The 19,408-nt window shown below is 39.6% G+C and overlaps 2 protein-coding genes across 3 annotated transcripts in view; one reads left to right on the forward strand and one right to left on the reverse strand.

The window, feature by feature from the left end:
- cfap92 (cilia and flagella associated protein 92 (putative)) overlaps positions 1–9,253 on the reverse strand; it is a 12,806-nt gene extending 3,553 nt beyond the window's left edge. Inside the window, exons 1-12 of one of the 2 annotated variants that reach the window (XM_058372951.1) lie at positions 9,113–9,253; positions 6,750–7,031; positions 6,355–6,557; positions 5,787–6,006; positions 5,413–5,445; positions 5,149–5,283; positions 4,977–5,064; positions 4,532–4,686; positions 4,218–4,370; positions 2,485–2,669; positions 1,267–2,162; positions 523–717 (exon numbers count right to left, since the gene is read on the reverse strand). In XM_058372951.1, the coding sequence (XP_058228934.1) occupies positions 523–717; positions 1,267–2,162; positions 2,485–2,669; positions 4,218–4,370; positions 4,532–4,686; positions 4,977–5,064; positions 5,149–5,283; positions 5,413–5,445; positions 5,787–6,006; positions 6,355–6,557; positions 6,750–7,008 (2,522 nt within the window). In that variant the 5' untranslated portion in view covers positions 7,009–7,031; positions 9,113–9,253. Of the gene's footprint in view, positions 1–522; positions 718–1,266; positions 2,163–2,484; positions 2,670–4,217; positions 4,371–4,531; positions 4,687–4,976; positions 5,065–5,148; positions 5,284–5,412; positions 5,446–5,786; positions 6,007–6,354; positions 6,558–6,749; positions 7,032–8,096; positions 8,616–9,112 lie in introns of those variants that run through there. The other variant, XM_058372950.1, reaches the window with a different exon arrangement.
- efcc1 (EF-hand and coiled-coil domain containing 1) overlaps positions 8,899–19,408 on the forward strand; it is a 19,502-nt gene continuing 8,992 nt past the window's right edge. The window contains exons 1-2 of the mRNA XM_058372952.1: positions 8,899–9,715; positions 11,320–11,729. Coding sequence (XP_058228935.1) covers positions 9,035–9,715; positions 11,320–11,729 — 1,091 coding nt within the window. The 5' untranslated portion in view covers positions 8,899–9,034. The remainder of the gene's footprint in view (positions 9,716–11,319; positions 11,730–19,408) is intronic.

A 19,408-nucleotide genomic window follows, 5' to 3' on the forward strand; every position in this document is an offset into this window, starting at 1 on the left:
GACATTCTGACTAGTCTGCAGCTACACAGCACCATACACAGCAGGCTGCAATGCACTGTGTGGTCTGGCATAGCCAGCATTAACGTTTTTTTAGCAGATGTAGCTCTTCTGTGGTATCGTACAATACTAACTAGCTTTCATTCCTCACACACATCACTGAACCTTGGACACACATGACCCTGTCACTGGTTCACCAGGTGTCATTGTTAGGTACTAATCACTGCATACCAGGAACACCACAAAGGCCTGCTGTTTTGGAGATGCTCTGACCAAGTCGTTTAGCCATCATAAGTTGGACTTTGTCATTACACTTAATCTGAGTGACTTTGAGTGTCTGAGCCCATTTTTCCTGCCATTTATCAACTTTGACTTTTCACTTGCTCCCTAATAACAAGAGTATCTTACTGTAATGAGATATTCAATGTGATTGACTTCACCTTTACTGTTATGGCTGATTGTGTTGTATTGTGTGTGTGTGTGTTTTAAAATGACTGAAAATAGCTATGTTTTGATGACCAGTACCGTAACATGGCTTGTAGGCAGGTGTAGGGGACTGTGTCTCTGATATATAGCAGTGGTTGTCTCATAATGGTCTCTAGTGGTTTGTGGAGATGAATTGGACTCAACCCAACATCCAGAGTGTCATAGAGCCTCTTGGAGAAGCTCAGACCTGAGTTATAAAGAACTGTGACATGCTTCTCTATATCCTCCATCAACCTGTAAAATAAACAATTCCAGAGATTCTACAAAGGAATAGCATCTGAAAATATATGCATGATCCTAGCAGTGCTTGAAGTGGGCCAGAATTCACACATCAATATTTTTTGGTTTTGGGTACCATATTTTTATAATTATAATAACTAATAATAGCTGTATGTTTTCTTCACACCCAAAATATGTGTATAGACATTGTAATTACGAGAGTTCAGTTGCTCTCTTTGCAGTTTTCTCTTTATTTAAGAGCAAGTGGGGAAGAATGGAGAACAAGCATACAGGCTTCATTATACATGTCTCCAGTGCAGTCCATCTGTCTTTGAATATTTTGATAGGTCAGAATTTTAGAATGCTTGAATAATTTCGGTCTTCTTAATTCTGTCTTATTATTTGTAATAAGTAATATTTGTACGTTTCAAACTTCGTGTTTTATTCTCCACAAAGCTTCAAAATTACTAAGTGGATTGCTGAAACTGGTAACTAGTTATTAACATGGCAAAAGAGCACTTATTTCTTTTTTACTTCAAGCACTGTAACTATGCAGTTTCTTACTTTATAGGCACTGTTTCCCAGAGCTTTTTGATGGCTTCATCCTTCAGCCCTTCCAGGAGAAAAAGGTGTAGAGCCTTATCCAGGAAGTGAAACCCTGTTAAAGCATTCAAATATTTGTTTTCTTTTTCTATGGCATCCATTATATGACCTTGTAAGATTCCTCGAGTCACTTCTTCATTATAGCTGTGTACTTGAAATGCCACTGCATTGATTCGTAAAATTTCAGACTTCAGTCGTTCCAGAAAAGTAATATTGTTGTACTTGAAAATGTATACGATGCGGCCAAATGGACAATGTCCTTCACTTTTGTCAGATTCAGGATTGAACGGGTGTGCTATTTCAACCTGCACCTTGAGCTCTGAGTTCGCTTGAAGATAATGACCATTTGGCATAGTGTTGTCCTGGGCATCCAGAGCGCCTGTTGCCTCAAGCTCATTTTCCCAACATTCATTCTTGTCAGCACCAAGCCTGTGCACTGGATGGGAACCTATTATAGGTAGGCTGAGTTTCAGACACCTGTGTCCTCTGAGAAGATCAGAAAGGTTCAGCTTGGCAATACCAAATGGGTCACAGAGTTTCTTCATTTCCTTAAATGGGCTGTTGATGGTCTGTTTGGTAGGGACTAGAGCTGTGCTGGCTAATTTGTCATCAGTGGCCTCTGTGCCAAAAATTGCTGGATTTGAAGAAGGTTCTTCGACTTTCCTATCACGGTCATGAATCTCAATCTCTAACGGTGGACCCCTAAGGAACTCAAGCAGCTCTTCAGTGCTGAGGAGGCCAGTGAGGATCACATTCACATCTTTGAAATATATGTTTGATTCATGACTCAGCCCTTTTGTCCTGTGGGCAGGCATGTTGTGGAACTTGTACTGGCAGTAAACAGGTATGCATTTTTGCTGTAAGTGCAAAAAGAATTGAAAATAAATCCCCACTAAATGTTCAAAATACAAATACAAGCACATACAAATGCCTGAACACTAGGTTGTGACAGACTAAATGTTAGTGGTGTACAATTTTTCTCTCTCAGCTACAGAATGTGGGGCATCACAGAGACCTCTAAGCAGGCACTTTATTGATCTGCCAGTATAAGAAGAAAACTTATATATCTTTTATCACCAAAACATTGTTGAGAGTGATGAGAATAGATGTCAGATTTAATGAGATTAAATAAAATACAAAAGCACAAGCAATCAAGGAAAGTTTCATATAAGAGACTACCTCAAGCTCATGGAATGGAACAGGAGTAGATGGCAGAGAAGACGCTGATGAGATTGTGATGATCAGTGGGTTCAGCTCAGCCTTGAGTTCTTCAGACATAAGTGGCTGATCCAGAGTGATGCTGCACAAAACTTTAAAGACTCTTCTACAGTGGATCGTCAAACAGTCTGCCAGCGCTCTCTCTCCTGGCACATGGACCATAGAAATTCATGGTTAAACAAGAAAGAGGAATGGCATCATAATTTAATATATGAATAACACAAGGCAATCACATAAGTAAGTAGTAATCTAGCCATGGGGGTCACAATTGAAGGACTTCTGTGCCGGGCCCAAGTCCGGATAAATAGAGAGGGTTGCGTCAGGAAGGGCATCCGGGATAAAACATTGCCAAATTTAATCATGCGAATCGTCAGTACTCTGAATTTCATACCGGATCGGTCGAGGCCCGGGTTAACAACGACCACCATCTGCGCCGTTGACCTACAGGGCCCTCGTGGAAATTGGGCTACTGTTGGTAGAAGAATTAGAGGAGGGAGGAGAGTGTGTATACAGAGAGAGAAGAGGAAAGGTATGAGTGTGGGAGGTATATGGATGTAATAAATGAGGATATGAAGTGTTGAGGATGCAGAAGATAGGGATAGGTGGAGGGAGATGATTCGCTGTGGTGACCCCTGAAGGGAAAAGCCGAAAGAAGAAGTAGGAGAAGAATCATATAAGTGAGTCAAAAACTGTTAAGTAGTTCTCTTATCTGTAGGCTTTTCACAGTGCTCTTAACCCTGTTTTAGCATTTCAAACCCTGCTTTTAACCCTGGGTAGGGGAACGTTTCTCGCTTGTAATTAAAAAGTAGTAGGATTAGCACCACATTTAATCTGCAAAAAAGCGAATAAGAACGTTAACCCATGGTTTAGAATGTACGGTGCAATGTCAGACCATGAATACCCAGGATTAACTGTTAACCCCAGGTAAGGTATGTGCAGGAGTATGTGCAGTGTGAAACAGGAAAGAAAGATCTGTTTACCTGAGGTTTACAATGACCCAGGGTTGACTATTACAACCCTGACCAAGAACTGACCATCAGCCACCTTAAAAATGGTGGAAAATTTCACAATATTATATTATTGGCATTATTTATAAAAGAGTGATAATATTAATATTTGATACTGACACTTGATATTGCTGTTTCCCACTCTCATTAAACCATAAATAATTCTCCTGTTTTTAGATCTTTGTAAAATATTTTTATTGTAAATAATAACAGCATTGTATAATAGCCTCCATCCTTCTCAGTGAAAGTAGCTCCATGGGATTTGTCTGGCTTCACTTTATAGGAGAAAGGCTGAACTGTTTCCCAAGTGAAAGCTTTCATCAGAGTCTCCTGCTGTGGCTCAGAGTGGGACACATCAAAAGCCTAGTGAGCAGTTGGCTGGCTTAGGCTGGTGCCTTTCCACAGCCAATTAGAAGCCTCAGAAACCTGGGCTCTGCAGGACGACCATTCTCCCAGATCCACCCCTACAGTGCACAGGAAGAGCAGAGGAGAAACCCCCCAAACGCTCTCACACAATGTTACATAAACATACAGCTTGCTGACGGGAAACACATGGCTGAACTGCATAGGAGAGACGAATGTAGCTGATCAGTCTTCTGGCTGTAAAAAAAGACTAACTCGCAGCTGATGGCCAGTTTCTGAGTGTTTATTTCCCATACATCACACAAGCTTGACTTTATTGCGTACCTGCAAGAAAGTGCACGGCCCTGAGCTCAGCTGAAGCCACTCCGTTTTTACGTATGTCCTCCTCTGCTCTTCTCTCCTGAACAGATGTATGAGCATGTTTCTTCTTGGACACCACCAAGCTGCTGTCCTTCAGTGTGTCACTCCTTGTAGAAGCTGAACGTGGAAAATGACACAAGTATTAATGATGTGGAGAACATTTCAAGCATTTCTGAGCTAATGGTTCACTACACTAAACCTCATGTATAGATCAAATTAAATGTAACCACAATGGTTTACATTTTATTTAGAACTTATTTTTGAATAGATGCACGTACAGATTGTTGTGGTGTTCTTGGGGCCCTTCGCACAGTGATCTAATGAGGGTTTCCTTGCTAACGTTGACAACGCCGTGTCCTTTTCTTGATCCGTAGTAGCTTCAGAAGTGATGATTTTTGGCTGAGACGTTTGGGCATTCTGCTTTCCTCCATAACTAGTATACATAAATAATTATAATAGGTTTTTTAGACTGACTTTGTGGAAAACAAACATGTCTAGTGCTAATCTGGAAGATTTTTATTACAGGATTGTGTATGACAGTATACCTCCACATACATACTTACAAATATTTAGCATTATGTGCAGGAACTTGCACACTATTTTTTTGGACCTATGTTTTGCATGTTTTTAGAAAAGACTGGAGAGTATTAAGATTATTATGTGCATAAATAATTGCATAAATAGCTGTGCTGAGTCATGATAAAAAGGAATGCAATGTTGAACCTTTGTTTGGAAAGCGATCCAGCAGTATTTAGAACCGCAGACAACAGAGGTTTCTCACTTGCCTCCATAGTGGGTAAACTGGGATCATCTGTAAAGTTACAAAAGAGAATCATGGTCTGCCACTGCAGTCTAGCCTTTGGTCACTATTAAAAGCAATGCTTTATGTTTCTACCTGTGTTACACTTGAGCTTTGAAGTTCGTTTATAGTCCGATGATAGGGCATCTTTTTGGCACTTTTTGGAAGAACTTGTTGGGTTCTGCTTCTCATAAAGAGCTCGCAACTTATAGACCATACCCTTTATGCCACCTTAGGAAACATTCGGTGAAACATTACCCTAGCATTTCCTGAGCTTTCATGTTATCGAGCAGTTTTAATTAAAGAGCAACCAAAATGAATACGTTCTGAGCTGAAATCATAGAAGTGACGAATAATTACCTGCACTTTCTGGTTCACAGTCCAGGCTAGCTCCTACCACCACACAATTTACACAACAGAGTCAGTTTCTTGTGTAAGCAGTTGAAAAAATGTCTGAAGATTCATCATAAATACATTCAGTTAAGTATACTTGAATACCTCCTAGTAATCTCGGCCAAATTCTAGTGAATTATGCCTATAATTAAGTTGCAGTATATTACAAATTCACTTAAACTGCAATGTACATAGTGCAGTGAATCCATCCATAAAGTTGCTTATTAACATTAGCTCTGGAGTTCATAACACATTCAGGAAATCCTGTTTTGAAAAACGGACAGGTTATATAATCATACTTGAAACTCTGTTGTAAACATTTGTTGGAGCTGTGAGCACACCTCTTTGCTCTGGATCCTCAACCCTCCTTCCCTGTGGCAATCTGAAGGCCTTGGGTCTGTCGTATTTTGCTTTATTGGACACTCTGTTCTTGGTGTCCCATAGTCTGAAGGTTACTTTATGTGATGACATCTTTATAAGCAGCTCTCTGGTCACATTGAGCTTCACAGACTGAGACCAGCCGAGCCAAAGTAGATCACCTTCCTGCCATGGCTTCAGCACCTACACACAGGCCCATAAATGATCATGCATTTGGTGTGTGTGAAACAAAAATATTACCGCCTACTAAGAATGTCATTTTGAAGGCATTAAGTCCTGGATGAATGGAATGTTCACACAGAATGATGTCCAATAAGAAGCTTTCATTTGGCTGACATTTGACATTTCATTTGGCTACATGCATCCTTGTAAATAAGTTGTTTGTAATTGCTATTTTGTTTTCCAGTCCTTGTTCATTTCTAAGAGGGAATAACTAAACATACCTGGTGACCAGTAACATATATAAGTAACTTTATGCAATGTAGTGAAGTGTGAAAAAGCTCTAAAATGTAAGCAAGTCTAGTTTATTACCTTTGTCTCGTTTTCCATATACACCTTTGCCACTAAACCAAACATCACCAGGTCTACTTTGATTGGTTTGCTGTCATCAGGAAGAAGATTGTACTCTATGTGGTAATAGGCCTGAGCTTTTGGTGCCTCTATATTACATTTAGACTGGACTTTCCTGAGTTGTTTCTCATCCTCTGTAGCAGTAACTGGGTCATCTTCATAACCTTGTTGCCAGAAAAGACAAAAAAACATTTTCTGAGCACAACTGGCTGCAAAATGTCTAAATTCTTATACATCACACAGGGATGAAAAGCATATACTCTGAAAACTTAGTTTCAACATTCGAAATCAGAGAATAGTCTTTACTTAGATTACTGTAAACACTGTCTGCAATGAAAGTCAAAAACTAACTGCACCTCTTGGCACAGCCAGCACCATGCTAACCATGCAGGTGACTGTGTAGCTGGAATCAGCACTGCACTGCAGGTGGCTGTGGATAATATGTGGGCATGGTCCAGCTGCCTCAGTCTCTGTCTCTTTGCTTTCAGAAATATGGACAGCACTGTCATCAACATTATTCCCATTGTGCATTTCCTGTTCATCAGAAGACTGGCAGTCTTCATCACTGCTGCTGCTCATCTGGTCCACTGAGGTGTTGGAGGTACCAGTTTCCATCTTGTCCCCAGAATGTTTTCCTACTTTAGTCAAACACAAGAATAGTTCATATTTTGCCAACACCACTGTCTTATAGGTCACCACAAAGCTTTGGGTGTGTCTTTGAACGCATATACACCGACCAGGCATAACATTATGTCCACCTGCTTAATATTTTGTTGGTCCCATTTTTACTGCCAACTTCTTCAGCAATTTGAGCAACAGTAGCTTGTCTGTTGGACCAGCCTTCGCTCCCCACGTGCATCAACGAGTCTTGGCCGCCCATGACCCTGTCATCGGTTCACCACTGTTCCTTCCTTGGACCACTTTTGATTGATACTGACCACTGCAGACCAGGAACACCTCACAAAAGCTGCAGTTTTAGAGACACCCGATCCAGTCATCTAGCCATCACAATTTGGCTCTTAATACTCAAATCTTTACGCTTGTCCATTTTTCCTGCTTCTAAAATCAACTTTGAGGACAAAATGTTCACATGCTACCTAATATATCCCACCCACTAACAGGTGCCATGATGAGGAGATCATCAGTCTTATTTACTTCACCTGTCAGTAGTCATAATGTTATGCCTCATCGGCGTATCAACTCAAGTAAGCACCATGTCTTCAAATGTATCTGAATTCAATAAATGGTAAAGTTTTCTTACAATATCCTCTCAAGCTCTCCTGTCTAGTTAGGTTACACAGTATTAACATGTTAAACTATTGTGAATATGAATTCAGCTTGCCTGGCCCTGAGTGGTGGATTTCTGATCCATGCACTGATCTTAACAAAATGTCTGAAAATATAGGCATATGCATAAATTCCAAATATGTCCTTCCTCTTTAAAATTCTCCACATATGGATTAAAATGCGTTACTAAATGTTCATATGTTAACTCGAAGACACCACCTATGTAGTTTTCAATGTGTAAGCAATTCCTCAATTCAGGCTAAAATGAATATTCAAGGATTTTCCGAGTGATATTTTTGGGTAAAGTGTGTATCCCCTTTCAGCCAGAAACAACCAGCACGACATGACAATTCAACCATTACTCCAATACCCATGCTAGAATATCTAAAAGAAAGAACCAAACATTTTTTGTTTACCTCCGTTCCTGGCTGTAGATAGCTAAATTCTCACTTATTAAGGATGTAATAAAACTTTCCAGACTTTCTATGCGTTTATTTCCCCCCCGCACCGTTCTGTGAAAGCGCGAGCCGTCTGAAAAAGCTCGAGTTCAAAAAATTCACAGCCACTTCTGTTACAGAGAAAGCGTTATGTCGCCTAGGCAACCGGGCTCGCGCGCACAGGAACTGTCACTCAGGAAACAATGCTGCAGAAGTTTTTATTTATTATTTTCCCAAAATAGTTGCAATTGTATTTAGTAGACTGAATGTGGTGAAATACTATTTTTAATGACATTTCAATGTATGAAAAGAACGCAGCACAGTTTTAGATAATGACACGTTAAGTAACAGTCATTCATTCATTCATTCATTCATTCATTCATTCACTCATTCATTTTATTTATTTATTTATTTATTTATTTATTTGCACAAAACCCAAACCAGCTGCGGTGCTAAAAACACAGCACTTTGTCTGGTTTTAATCAAACTGCATACAGATTCAGGTTAGCCTGGCCACTCAGACATACTTATAACTATTCTGAATCTTAAGGCTGATCGTGATCCTCATTGAGCTCCATTGCAATGTCATTCAAATGAGAAGAAAATCATGTATTAGAGAAACTCTTTGACCGGCACAGTACCGAGCTCGTGCTGACAAAGGAGTGGTGATGAGGAGCGGTTAGGTACCAGCAAATGGTTAACTGCTTTTCAAAAGTTTTTTTCTCTCATGTGTTTGGTGGGCTGTACGCTACATTCCGCAGCAGCGCCCCATACACACACACACACACACACACGTAGCGTTGCAGGAGAAGAGGACGATGTGCGGCTGAGTAGCTCATTCGTATTTTTGCTGAATCTGCTAAATCTACAAACACATTCCGTCCCTCTAAATGGAATTGTTCTAAGGGAAACAGAGAATGGAGACATTAGAAGCATGTGATCCGTATAGCCGCCCGGCGCGCAGGACACAATGGATAGTGAGCACACTGGCTTACCATTATGGACTCGACCGCGGCGTGGAGAACGAGATCATAGTCCTCGCCACTGGCCTGGATCAGTACCTGCAGGAGATTTTCCATCACCTGGACTGCCAGGGGGACGGAAAAATCCCAGTCGAGGATTTCCAGATTCTATGTGAAATCCTGGGGCTGAATAAGGAGACCGAGTCGGAAGAGTGCGCGGGGATTTTGGATAGCTTGCCGAGCGAGTTCACCTTCCGCCAGTTCCACGCCAAACTGTGTGGCTACTTCAGCACCAAGGCTGGCTGCCACTACGAGGACGGCCGTCTGCTGGTGGGAAGAGAGAGCGAACACATCGAGACGCAAATCCGCCTCCGGAGCCCGCTGAGGCGCAGGGAGAAGCTTCTCAGCCCGGGCACCGGGAGGCGCACCAGCGACTCCACGAACGCACCGGATCAGTACAGTACAGGATGCAGGCAAGGTTCATGCACGCGCGAGTGTTATGAGGACATTGTGGCTTTGGAGGAAGCGGAGGACAGGATAGCCAAGCTGGAGGAGGAAAACGCAAGTCTTCGGGAGTTAGTGGAGGACATGCGTGCGGCCCTTCAGAGCAGTGATGCGCGCTCTTTGGCTTTACAAGTGAGTCGTTCGTTTTGTTTTTCCTTGCTGCTCCTTTTCATTCTATATTTATGCATTTGAATTTCTTTTTTTACTTTAGCCCCCCTTTACCTTTAGCCCCCCTTTATGCATGGCCATACCTAGAACAGTGCAAAAGTTAAACTTGAACATGTTCTGCATCATAGACCTGTTTCCAGATGTAGTGATCAGTGATGTTTCACCCATTCTTGTTTGCAATGACTGATGCAGATTGTGAAAGACACATCTCCATCAGTTTCACACCTGCACCACATAAAAATAAATGTTATCTAGTCTAGCGTGGAGGCCTGTGAGACAACAGTATCCTACTGTATGGTGTTGATTGGGGTTAGTTGATTAGTTTGGTGTACCTCAATTAGGGATACACAAATTTTAGTATAAATTCCTACATCAGCCTGAAACCTTCATTGAAATAGCAAACCAGGTTTAAAATATTTTCTGATTAGCTCTATTATCCTGTTTAAAGTGCCACAACGTGACACACAACACAATCTTTCATTGGTAAAGCACAGCCACTGCACCTGATGTTTCATATAATTTGGCAACAGAGGTTTGCAAATAGTCTGCTTGTTTAATAAGAGAATATCTGTTTCAAATAGTTACTGGGTAAAGATTACAGTATCATATAATAATTGCAAAAGGTGGGATTGGCTCTCTGTTTAAACCTCAGCTCAGGTTGTTGTCTTTGTTGAGTTTCTGTGCATGTTCTCTCAGTGTGTATGTTTCATCTGGGTTCTCTGGTTATGACAGTTTATATACCTATATGACAGTAGGTGGGTTGGCTATTCTAAATTGCCTCTGGGTTTGGAATGGTATGGATGTGTGTATATGTCTCATTCAAGGTTTGTTCCTGTATATTGTTTCTAGGGGATACTCTGGATCTGCTATGGCGCTGTGGTTACTAGAGATGAACGAAAATGAATGAGTGAATGAATGGGATTGATCTCTATTAAAATAACATCTATCACACATATTCAGCAAGATTAGAAACTAAATCTTTTTATTTATCATCTCACTGTTTTTAATTGAGAGCACATTATTACATTAAAAGTCTACATTTCTTTAAATGTATAAATATTTGAAGCAAACTCAGACTGCTGTATGTTGTCTTGTCTTCTCTTCTAGTATAGTGTTCTCTTAGTGCAGAAAATAGTTTAATCTTATGTTAGACTGTGTTTTGTATCCTACTGTCCTTTTTTTTTGCACACTGCTATTATCTTATATGTCCTACTACATGTCTACTGTTCTCCTGTCTATGTCTACCACTTAATACATCACACAGCTAAGAACGTGCTGCCAAGAATACCAGTATAAGGAGAATCTGTATAACCTTTTGCATATGACAAATAAAACATGAATATAACTAAATAGACATTGAGTAACATCACAGTTACTGACAATTTATAGCTTATCATTTAAAGCACCATACATTTTTTTCCAGTCCTTATCAGAATGACTGTATGATCAGTTAACGGAGAAACACAAAAACCATGATCATGATTTACACTTAAGTGTGCAGCCACAGTGTGGACTTTACTGATTTGACTGTGTTTCATTAGATATTGATGTTTTTCTGCACACATTAGGTTGGACTGTGGAAGAGCCATGTGAAACACAGGCCAGACAGCGGCTGCTTTGTTGCCCATCATAAGCGCATGGCTCAGAAGTCCACCACTCAGGGAAGTATGAAAAGACATCAGGACTTCTCAACAGAGACAGAACTGGCCCAGAACTCTGAACAGGTTGAGGATGTCATGCTCCTAAACAAGAAGCTGGAGCAGGAGCTGTGTGTTTCTAGGGAGGCTGTGCGGTTGCTAGAGGAATGCAACAGAACCCTGAAGAAGGAGCAGGTGGAGATGAGGAAGAAGGTGGAGGAAGCCAGGGAGGCTCTGCTCAGTGGCTTGGGCAAAGTGAAAGAGCTGGAAGCCAAAGCCAGCCATGTGCCTGTCTTACAAAGACACATGCAGCAGCTGGAGATGGAACTTCTGTATTACAGGTAAGACAAATGGAGACAAAGCTTCTTATTATAGGTCAGCCAACTTCTTAATCTGGCAGTGCATTCATGTCACACTGGTGTTTTGGCAATTATTTTATCAAACGCTTGTGTAAGCCTTAGATTACTTTAGAGTTGGCCCCGATTGCTTATAGTCAGTGGATTGATGCATGTTATTGCGTAATTCTGTTATGTCTCATCTCAGTATAGTGAATTGTAGTTTCTAAAATGGTTCCCAGAAAATCCATTTGCTTGGACTATGAACAAGTGTGGCAGCCTACATGCTATTTAAGCTGCCTTGATGTGGTTTACTCTCTTCAGCACAGACCTTGTTTTGTTTGGGTTCATTAAGCAGACAACGTGTGTGGCAAGTAGGCTGCAACTTTGCTTTATTGAAACTGTGCACAGCTTTGGCTGGGTACTGCTTGCTTCAGCGGAATTTCGGTTTTATACCTAGCCTGTCATTGAACTTTCCAAAGGCTCAGCCATTTAATTAATGTTTACAATCTGCTCAGCTGTTTCACTTGCTCTCTTGGTTTCATCAGTATTTGCACAGATGATCTTTTGGATGTTATTCAGATTAATTATGACTTGTCCTATTCCTTTCAAACAAATCCTAATCCTGGAAAGAGCAATATTAAAATCTGAAAAGTTATATACTGTATAAGAGTTTAAAAGCAAATGTGAACTTAATGCAAATATCCACCAGCACATGTATCAGAGGAGATAACGCTTCATTTTGGCATTGATCATAAACATACTCATCCATTCTTCAGAGCCATGTTAAGGTCCAAAATATTTCTCAAGCCACACTAAGAGGCCAGTCCCTTTTCACAACCTTAAACCACATAATTCATTCAGAATTACAATGGGGCTAATCCATTCAGAGTGAGTTCCTTTCACTTTAGGGTCGGCACATTGAGAGAGGGAAAAGGTCTGTCCTGAACAGACAGAAAGTCCCAATCAATCTTCAGCAGCTCCGCTGCTATCTGTGCTTTCTTTGAATAATAGATGAACCGTCACAGCCTGAATCCTAGCAACTCTTACCCCCTAAACTCTCACGTAATTGAGGTCCCCCTGTCTACGCCATGCTTTTAATTTAAGACCCAACTCTGCCATATAATTTAATTTTATCTTTTGGTACTTTTGCCTTTATGTAACTAGATTTGCAGGGTTGTATCCTCTGAGCTAAAAATGGCTAAATAACCAAAGAACAGATATTATGGTTGCAGTTTTTGGCATCACAGGTATATGTAATAAAGGTCAGTATATTAACATGTCCTTGAATGTGACCCTGCATGTCAGTTAAACACTCTAAGTAATGGCAAAACTGAAAATTACCCCCAAGCAAAATAGAGTAGGTACACTCACTGAGCACTTTATTAGGAACGCTATACTAATACTGGGTAGGGTCTCACTTTGCTCTAAGCAGCTTCAATTCTACTTGGCATGAATTATATAAGATGTTGGGAAAAAAATTATTTTATATTCTGGTCCATGTTGACATGATTGCATCACACAATTACTGAAGATTTTTTTGGTTCACTTTCATTCTGTGAATCGCCTGTTCTACCACATCTCAAAACTGTTCTATTGGATCCAGATCTGGTGACTGGGAAGACCACTGAGAAACACTGCACTCATTGTCATGTTCATGAAACCAGAGACGGCTTTTGCTTTGTGACATGGTGCATTATTATGCTGGAAGTAGCCGTTAGATGATGTGTCGCCATGCTGCCATAAAGAGATGCATATGTTCTGCAATAATTCTGACCAGTCTGATCTTCGCATGCTTTGTTTGCATTATTTTATGTCTTGTACCGCTGCCAGACAATTAGCTGATTAGATAATAGCATGAATGAGTAGGTGTACAGGTGTTCTTACTAAAATGCTCAGTGAGTGTATACAGCATTTGCAAAAGTCAGCAGGTGGCATTAAAATTGTCATTTGCTCTACTCAGTTCTTTCAGGTGCCTCCTTAAAACAAAAAAGTATTTTTTCAAGTTGAATAAAATAACAAACGTGGACAGGGTGAGTATAAGTAATCCTCTATATTATTGTCAGTATTTTAATACTGACATTATAAACATAATCAGATTGGAATTATGGGGTCTGTTTCAATTCAGTTTTTGAATTCTATTTCCTAAATATGAGTACCACGTAAAAATGTAGACTTTATAACTATGATGATAGTTGGAGTAGATGGCACTGGTCGTGCACCATAGGTCAGTAAGTGACCCACTTGCCATTAAATCTTTCTTTTCTTTTTGTTCTGATTCATACATGCTACTATTATCCTCACTTGTCTAAAGTGGTCAGTTGAATTACCACACCTGCCTCTAAGTCCATCCCATGTGGTGATGGAAACAGTCAGTAACTTTGTATTCACATCCCACATTTCAAAAAAAGTTCTGTCTGTCTAATTATACCAATTTCTCAAAAAGTCATTGTGGTTTAAATCACTCTTTTGATGGGGGTTTTAAGGGATTATAATGTGCAGAACCTGATCAGAGTCAGCTGGCTGCAACATTATTTTAATGAGAGTGAATGTTTTGGGAAATGAGAGCTAAAGATACAACTGAGTATCTTTGTGGGCTCATATTGATTTATTATATCCTTTTTTAACCTTATACATCTTATATTTCTGCCCCTAAACTTTGTTTATTTGCTTGTTTATACTTCAATTCTGAGATATATGTAGTTAAATCTTAAACCAGATTCAGCCCATAACGGTACAAAAGCTCCACAACAGCATGAGTCTATAAATGTAAGCTCTTTATGAAAAGGCTCAGGCTGTGATGAAGAGTGAAAGAGACAGAAGGAGGTTTAGTTGTGGGGCAGGCTCTGTGGAGGAGACTCTGGGAAAGTAATGGATCTGTTGACTTCATTTCCATGAAAAACAGGAGACCAAGCCATGTGTATCCTAAAGAGCTGGAGGCGTTTTCACTTCCCAATAAATGCCGAGGAGGAATAGACCTGCGGGGACAATGAGGTCTGGAGCCTGGGGGTGGAGGAACAAAAGAGATGTGGAGGCACCATCTGGAGAAAGATACAAGTAGTCAGCTGTTTGTTCACTGTCTCTGTATCCTCAGAGAAGATAAAGGATAAAGCTTAGTTCTGAAAAACATGACCTTCCTTTCTTGCTGCGATATTATAATGGCTATTATCCTGGTTATTATCATGCTTGAAGTCCACTGGTGAAAACATGTATGTCTGACATTTGGGATTTAGTGACTGGCCTGGCAGATCACAGCAGCCGATCAAAATAAACAGTTCTGGTTCTGAGAACTGTAATTTCAGGTGCTCTGCAATAGGCATTTGCAAAACATTCTCTTCTACACTATATTTCTGCAGCCCATAATGACAGACCTTAAAAGGGCAAACTAATTGTTTTTCCCTGTGTTATGTCTGAAGCAGGTAGAGATTTCAAAGTTAACAACACAGTGAGACCTCACAAGGATCAGCAACTGTACGTCACAAATACGACATGTTTGCAACCCTTGGTTTGGTACAGACAAATACAGTATATGTAAGCTTTGTAAGAAGCTCTGAGCTCTATTTTACGATGTTGTTACTCATATGAGGGCTTCAAATAACAACTTATTGTTGTTATTGTTATTATTGTTATATGTTTCCTTAAATTTTTGAGTTCTTATTTCCTCTTCTCATGTTCACAGATGACTTTGTGGTTATAAGAGTGGTTTCTGTCCTAACAAAACAACAGCTTTTAGCATCTCAAACATTTTAAAGTGTTTATTATTTTTTGCATTTCAGCTCCAGATTTCAGTTCAATCTGTTCTCTGAACCAGTTGCTTTGTTGCGTGATTGTTAACTGTGTGCATGCTTCCTCGGAAATTGTTTACAGGGGGCTGAAATTTTAATAACAGTGCTAGAGAGCTGCACTGGTTTGACTGTCTGCTTGACATTCTCATGACGATTCAATTCAATTCAGCAGCTTTACTGAAAAATATAAATTCAGGATTTAAGTTATACATTCTAATTTTAAATTAATCCCTAATGAGTATGCCAGAGGTAAAGGCTAGCAACTCCCTGAGATGATATGAGGAAGAAACCTTGAGAGGAAGCAGACTCAAAAGGAAACCCATCCTCATACCCATCTGGGTATTGTGATTATAAATAATTACTCTTTTACAACTGTGTACTACATTATTTTCAAAAAGTGCGATTATGTAACCAGTAAATTCATATTATTTATAACATGAAGTTTATCTTGTTGAAGTTTACAACTGTTCACTTATGGCAATTGTAATCCAAAGACCATGGTTTCTAAGTGCTACTATCCACAGCAATCCCATGTATCTTCAGGCTGTTCATGTGGATGATCCACAGCATCAGTGAGCAGCCTCCAAGTGATGAGACTCCAACCTGAAGTAGGGCATCAGGATGGATCAGAGATTAGAAGGGGTCAGGATCACTGATGCATTTTTTTAGTTTAAGCAACAAACTCATGCTTTCATAATTTAATATATGTCCTAGCATATAGTGTTTTCCCACGCAAAAACAGATAAATTATTTACCATCTGTTTTAGATTTAATGAGTTCATTTTAAACAACTCTCTCCCTATGCATAAGGGGTGATTGAATTTGTCATGGTACTATTTTGTGTGGGGAATGAAATCATTCATATGTTTAAACTCAGCAGTGTAGCTATGCAACATTTCTAGACTGCAGCATGCCTCCTGTGCTTCAACTAACTTTTTACACTTAGCTGGCTACAGAATCTGAAGATGCTATCTGATATAGACAGTTCCATTTATATACAATTTCTTGTATTGGTTTCTGACAACAAACCATATTTTGAACATTATGGACATAGCTTTTCAGTACTGTATACCATTATGGGATTTAAAACAGGCCACAACTTTGTGTCTTTATGTCTTTAAATGTCTTCAAAAAACTATTCCAGAGTTTTGTTTAAAGCAGTTAGTTTTAGGTAAATGTCTGTTTTCAGTGTCAGTCCAATGGCATCTCCTCTGAAAATAGGTTGTTCTTGACCACGTTTACTGAAGAAAAGTATGGGAATAGGACTGCTTACAAGCCAGTAAAGAAACATAAAAATAAAGATTATAAATGCCAATACACAGATGTTAATTTTTGACTTTTTGTCAAAGGGATGTCATGTGCCTACATTTCCACTACACCAATACCTCTTATCAGATTTGTTTGTCCCTACCTGAGTGAATAAAGATGTGGAATCTCCATCAGATTCATCCTTCATGTTTAATGATAACTATTATTAATTTCCTTTACTACTACCTATTTTATGTAGGTGATTTTGTGCTTCCCTAATGTACCATACTGATACAAAACTTCATCTCGTTGAAGTTTTCAGTAGAGACATAAACAGTGTGAGAGAAGACTAGGACAGAAGGCTATACAGAGAAAACAACATCAGGCTGTAATGTCAGCTTTGTTTTACTAAACACAGGAAATGCCCAGTGTCCGCACTTCTTAACCCCAAGCAGCTGTCCCTCAGCTTTGTTCAGGCAGGTCTGACCTGAGAGCATTGGATATGTCCAGCATGAGTTTAGCTGTCTGATATCTGATCCTGTTGTTAGTATGTGAAACTGCAAACATGATGGTAGTAACCAGTGACCCAGAACCAAGCAATGATATGATAAATGGCCCACGCCTGAGACACTAAATATTGCTTGGTATTGATTAAGAGTCCCTTCTTGCCACTTGGAGCATTATTCACATTCTCCTCTTTCTCTTCTCCATCTGTTTCTGTTTTGTTGCTTGCTCTGTGCTTTTTCCTGTAAGAAACAAATCCGCCTGTGAAGAAAACAGTCCCAAAGGGCAGGGTAGAAAAGTAATGAAAGTCATCTTGCCTTTTTGAAGGGCTTTGTAAAGCATGCAAAACTCTGTAGTAAAATGCAATGTGTTCATCTTTAAGCAGTCAGCGTAAGTCTCACTGTAAAAAACACTAAAAATCATCTTTGGTTTCCACTAAACACTGGTTATAGAGTTTTTGCTTAGACTCAGATATTACTCAAATATGTCCATGTCCCAGCCTGTCAGTTCTCTCAGTCCATATTTAATGAAATAGATTCTTTTTTTTGTCATTTGTTTTTAATAACAGCTTTGGAGGACCCTTTAGTTGCATCCGAACAGAATGGGATTCATGCTACCAGATGGTTGTCTGTTGGCTAAAATTGCTCTTCTTGTCATTATCCAGACCTGTCCATTCTTTCAAAGTCATGGAGCAGGACAGTGCTTGAAAAAAAAAAAAAAACTTGAAAAGTCTATTTAGTAGACATTAGCATCTCTACCTTGAGTCACAACATGCAAGGTCATGCTAATATTTTACTTTGGGCCTCATTCACTGGCCTGTTAAAATAAGTTTACATTTTCTACATTACATAATATAAGTGTTGAGAATGCAGTTAGGTAAAAAAGACATAACTTACCTACAGACAGGATAAATATTTACTCAGAATCATTTTCACCTTGGATTTATTATGTCGTAGTAATTAATATATGCACCTATATCATTTAGCAACAGGTTAGTATATTCCTATCCTCTGTGAAACCATGTTGAATAGGTCTAATAGTGAAAAGCCTCTCAAAGAGTAGGAGTCATTTCAGGTATCCAGGATGATAATTTTAGCTGTGCTTGTTTTTATTTTGATTCCAAGCTATTAGCAATAAACCGACATTCACAAATTTTACATATACATTATAGAGACTACAGACCAACTGTGATGAAGAATGGCAAATTGAAACCCTTCTGTCAGGTTTGACCTTTTTTAAAGCCTTATGTCTACATAATCATCTCCAAACACATTCTCTTTCTCTCTTTTACACTCCACACTGAGCTGTGCTTTGCCAATCCCCTTCTATAACCAGACCATAACTATCATGCTGGTGTACATTGTGGCCCCATAGCAACCTGTTAGGTCCAATATTTAGGTATCATTACTGTGTACATAGATTCCTAAAGCAAGAGCAGGAGCAGATTTGACTGGTCCAGAGTCATTCATGCACTTTGATTGTAACAAAGCATTTATCAGTGAAACTAGATGTGTATTACAGGGAAAACACTAAGCTCTGCAAGGTTTTGTTCCTCCAGGGCCTGTGCTTGACACTCCTGCCCTAAAGCAACACCATTCTCCAATCTGTCCTGCTGTATTCACCACTAGTACCCCAGTTCCTGACCTTAACCTCTGTTCATTACCCATTCCTGAGCCTGCAGCCCAGGGGACAATGTTTTGTTAGCTTGTCCTGCAGCTTGCAGAGACCAGGGTTAAAGCCTGCACATGCTGAAGACTCCCCTTGGCAGCAGGATGCAGGATGTGTGCGTCTTTTTTCACTCTCCAGGATTCAGTCTGCTGAAAGTGTATTTCTTCAGTTTTTTCCTTTTTTTCCTCCTCTGGTAAAAGGCAGTCATCTGGAAACACTTAATCTCTGATTCATGAAGGCCCCCTATCGGATTTCCTCCTACACAAATGACCAAAGGAGTACTGAAACCATGGCTAGAAATAAAAACAATCAATTGCACTTTATATTACTGCTGTTTTCTACCTAGATATGAGTTTAAAATGCAAAAGAATTTCCTACCTTTAAACTTTAACCAACTTTAACAAGCTTTGTAACAGAGCAACATGTTGATAATATTAATTTAAAACGTGTGTTGTTAAGATATATTATAGTATTTTTATG

This window comes from Hemibagrus wyckioides, linkage group LG21 (assembly GCF_019097595.1).
Source record: "Hemibagrus wyckioides isolate EC202008001 linkage group LG21, SWU_Hwy_1.0, whole genome shotgun sequence".
Classification (NCBI taxonomy): domain Eukaryota; kingdom Metazoa; phylum Chordata; class Actinopteri; order Siluriformes; family Bagridae; genus Hemibagrus; species Hemibagrus wyckioides.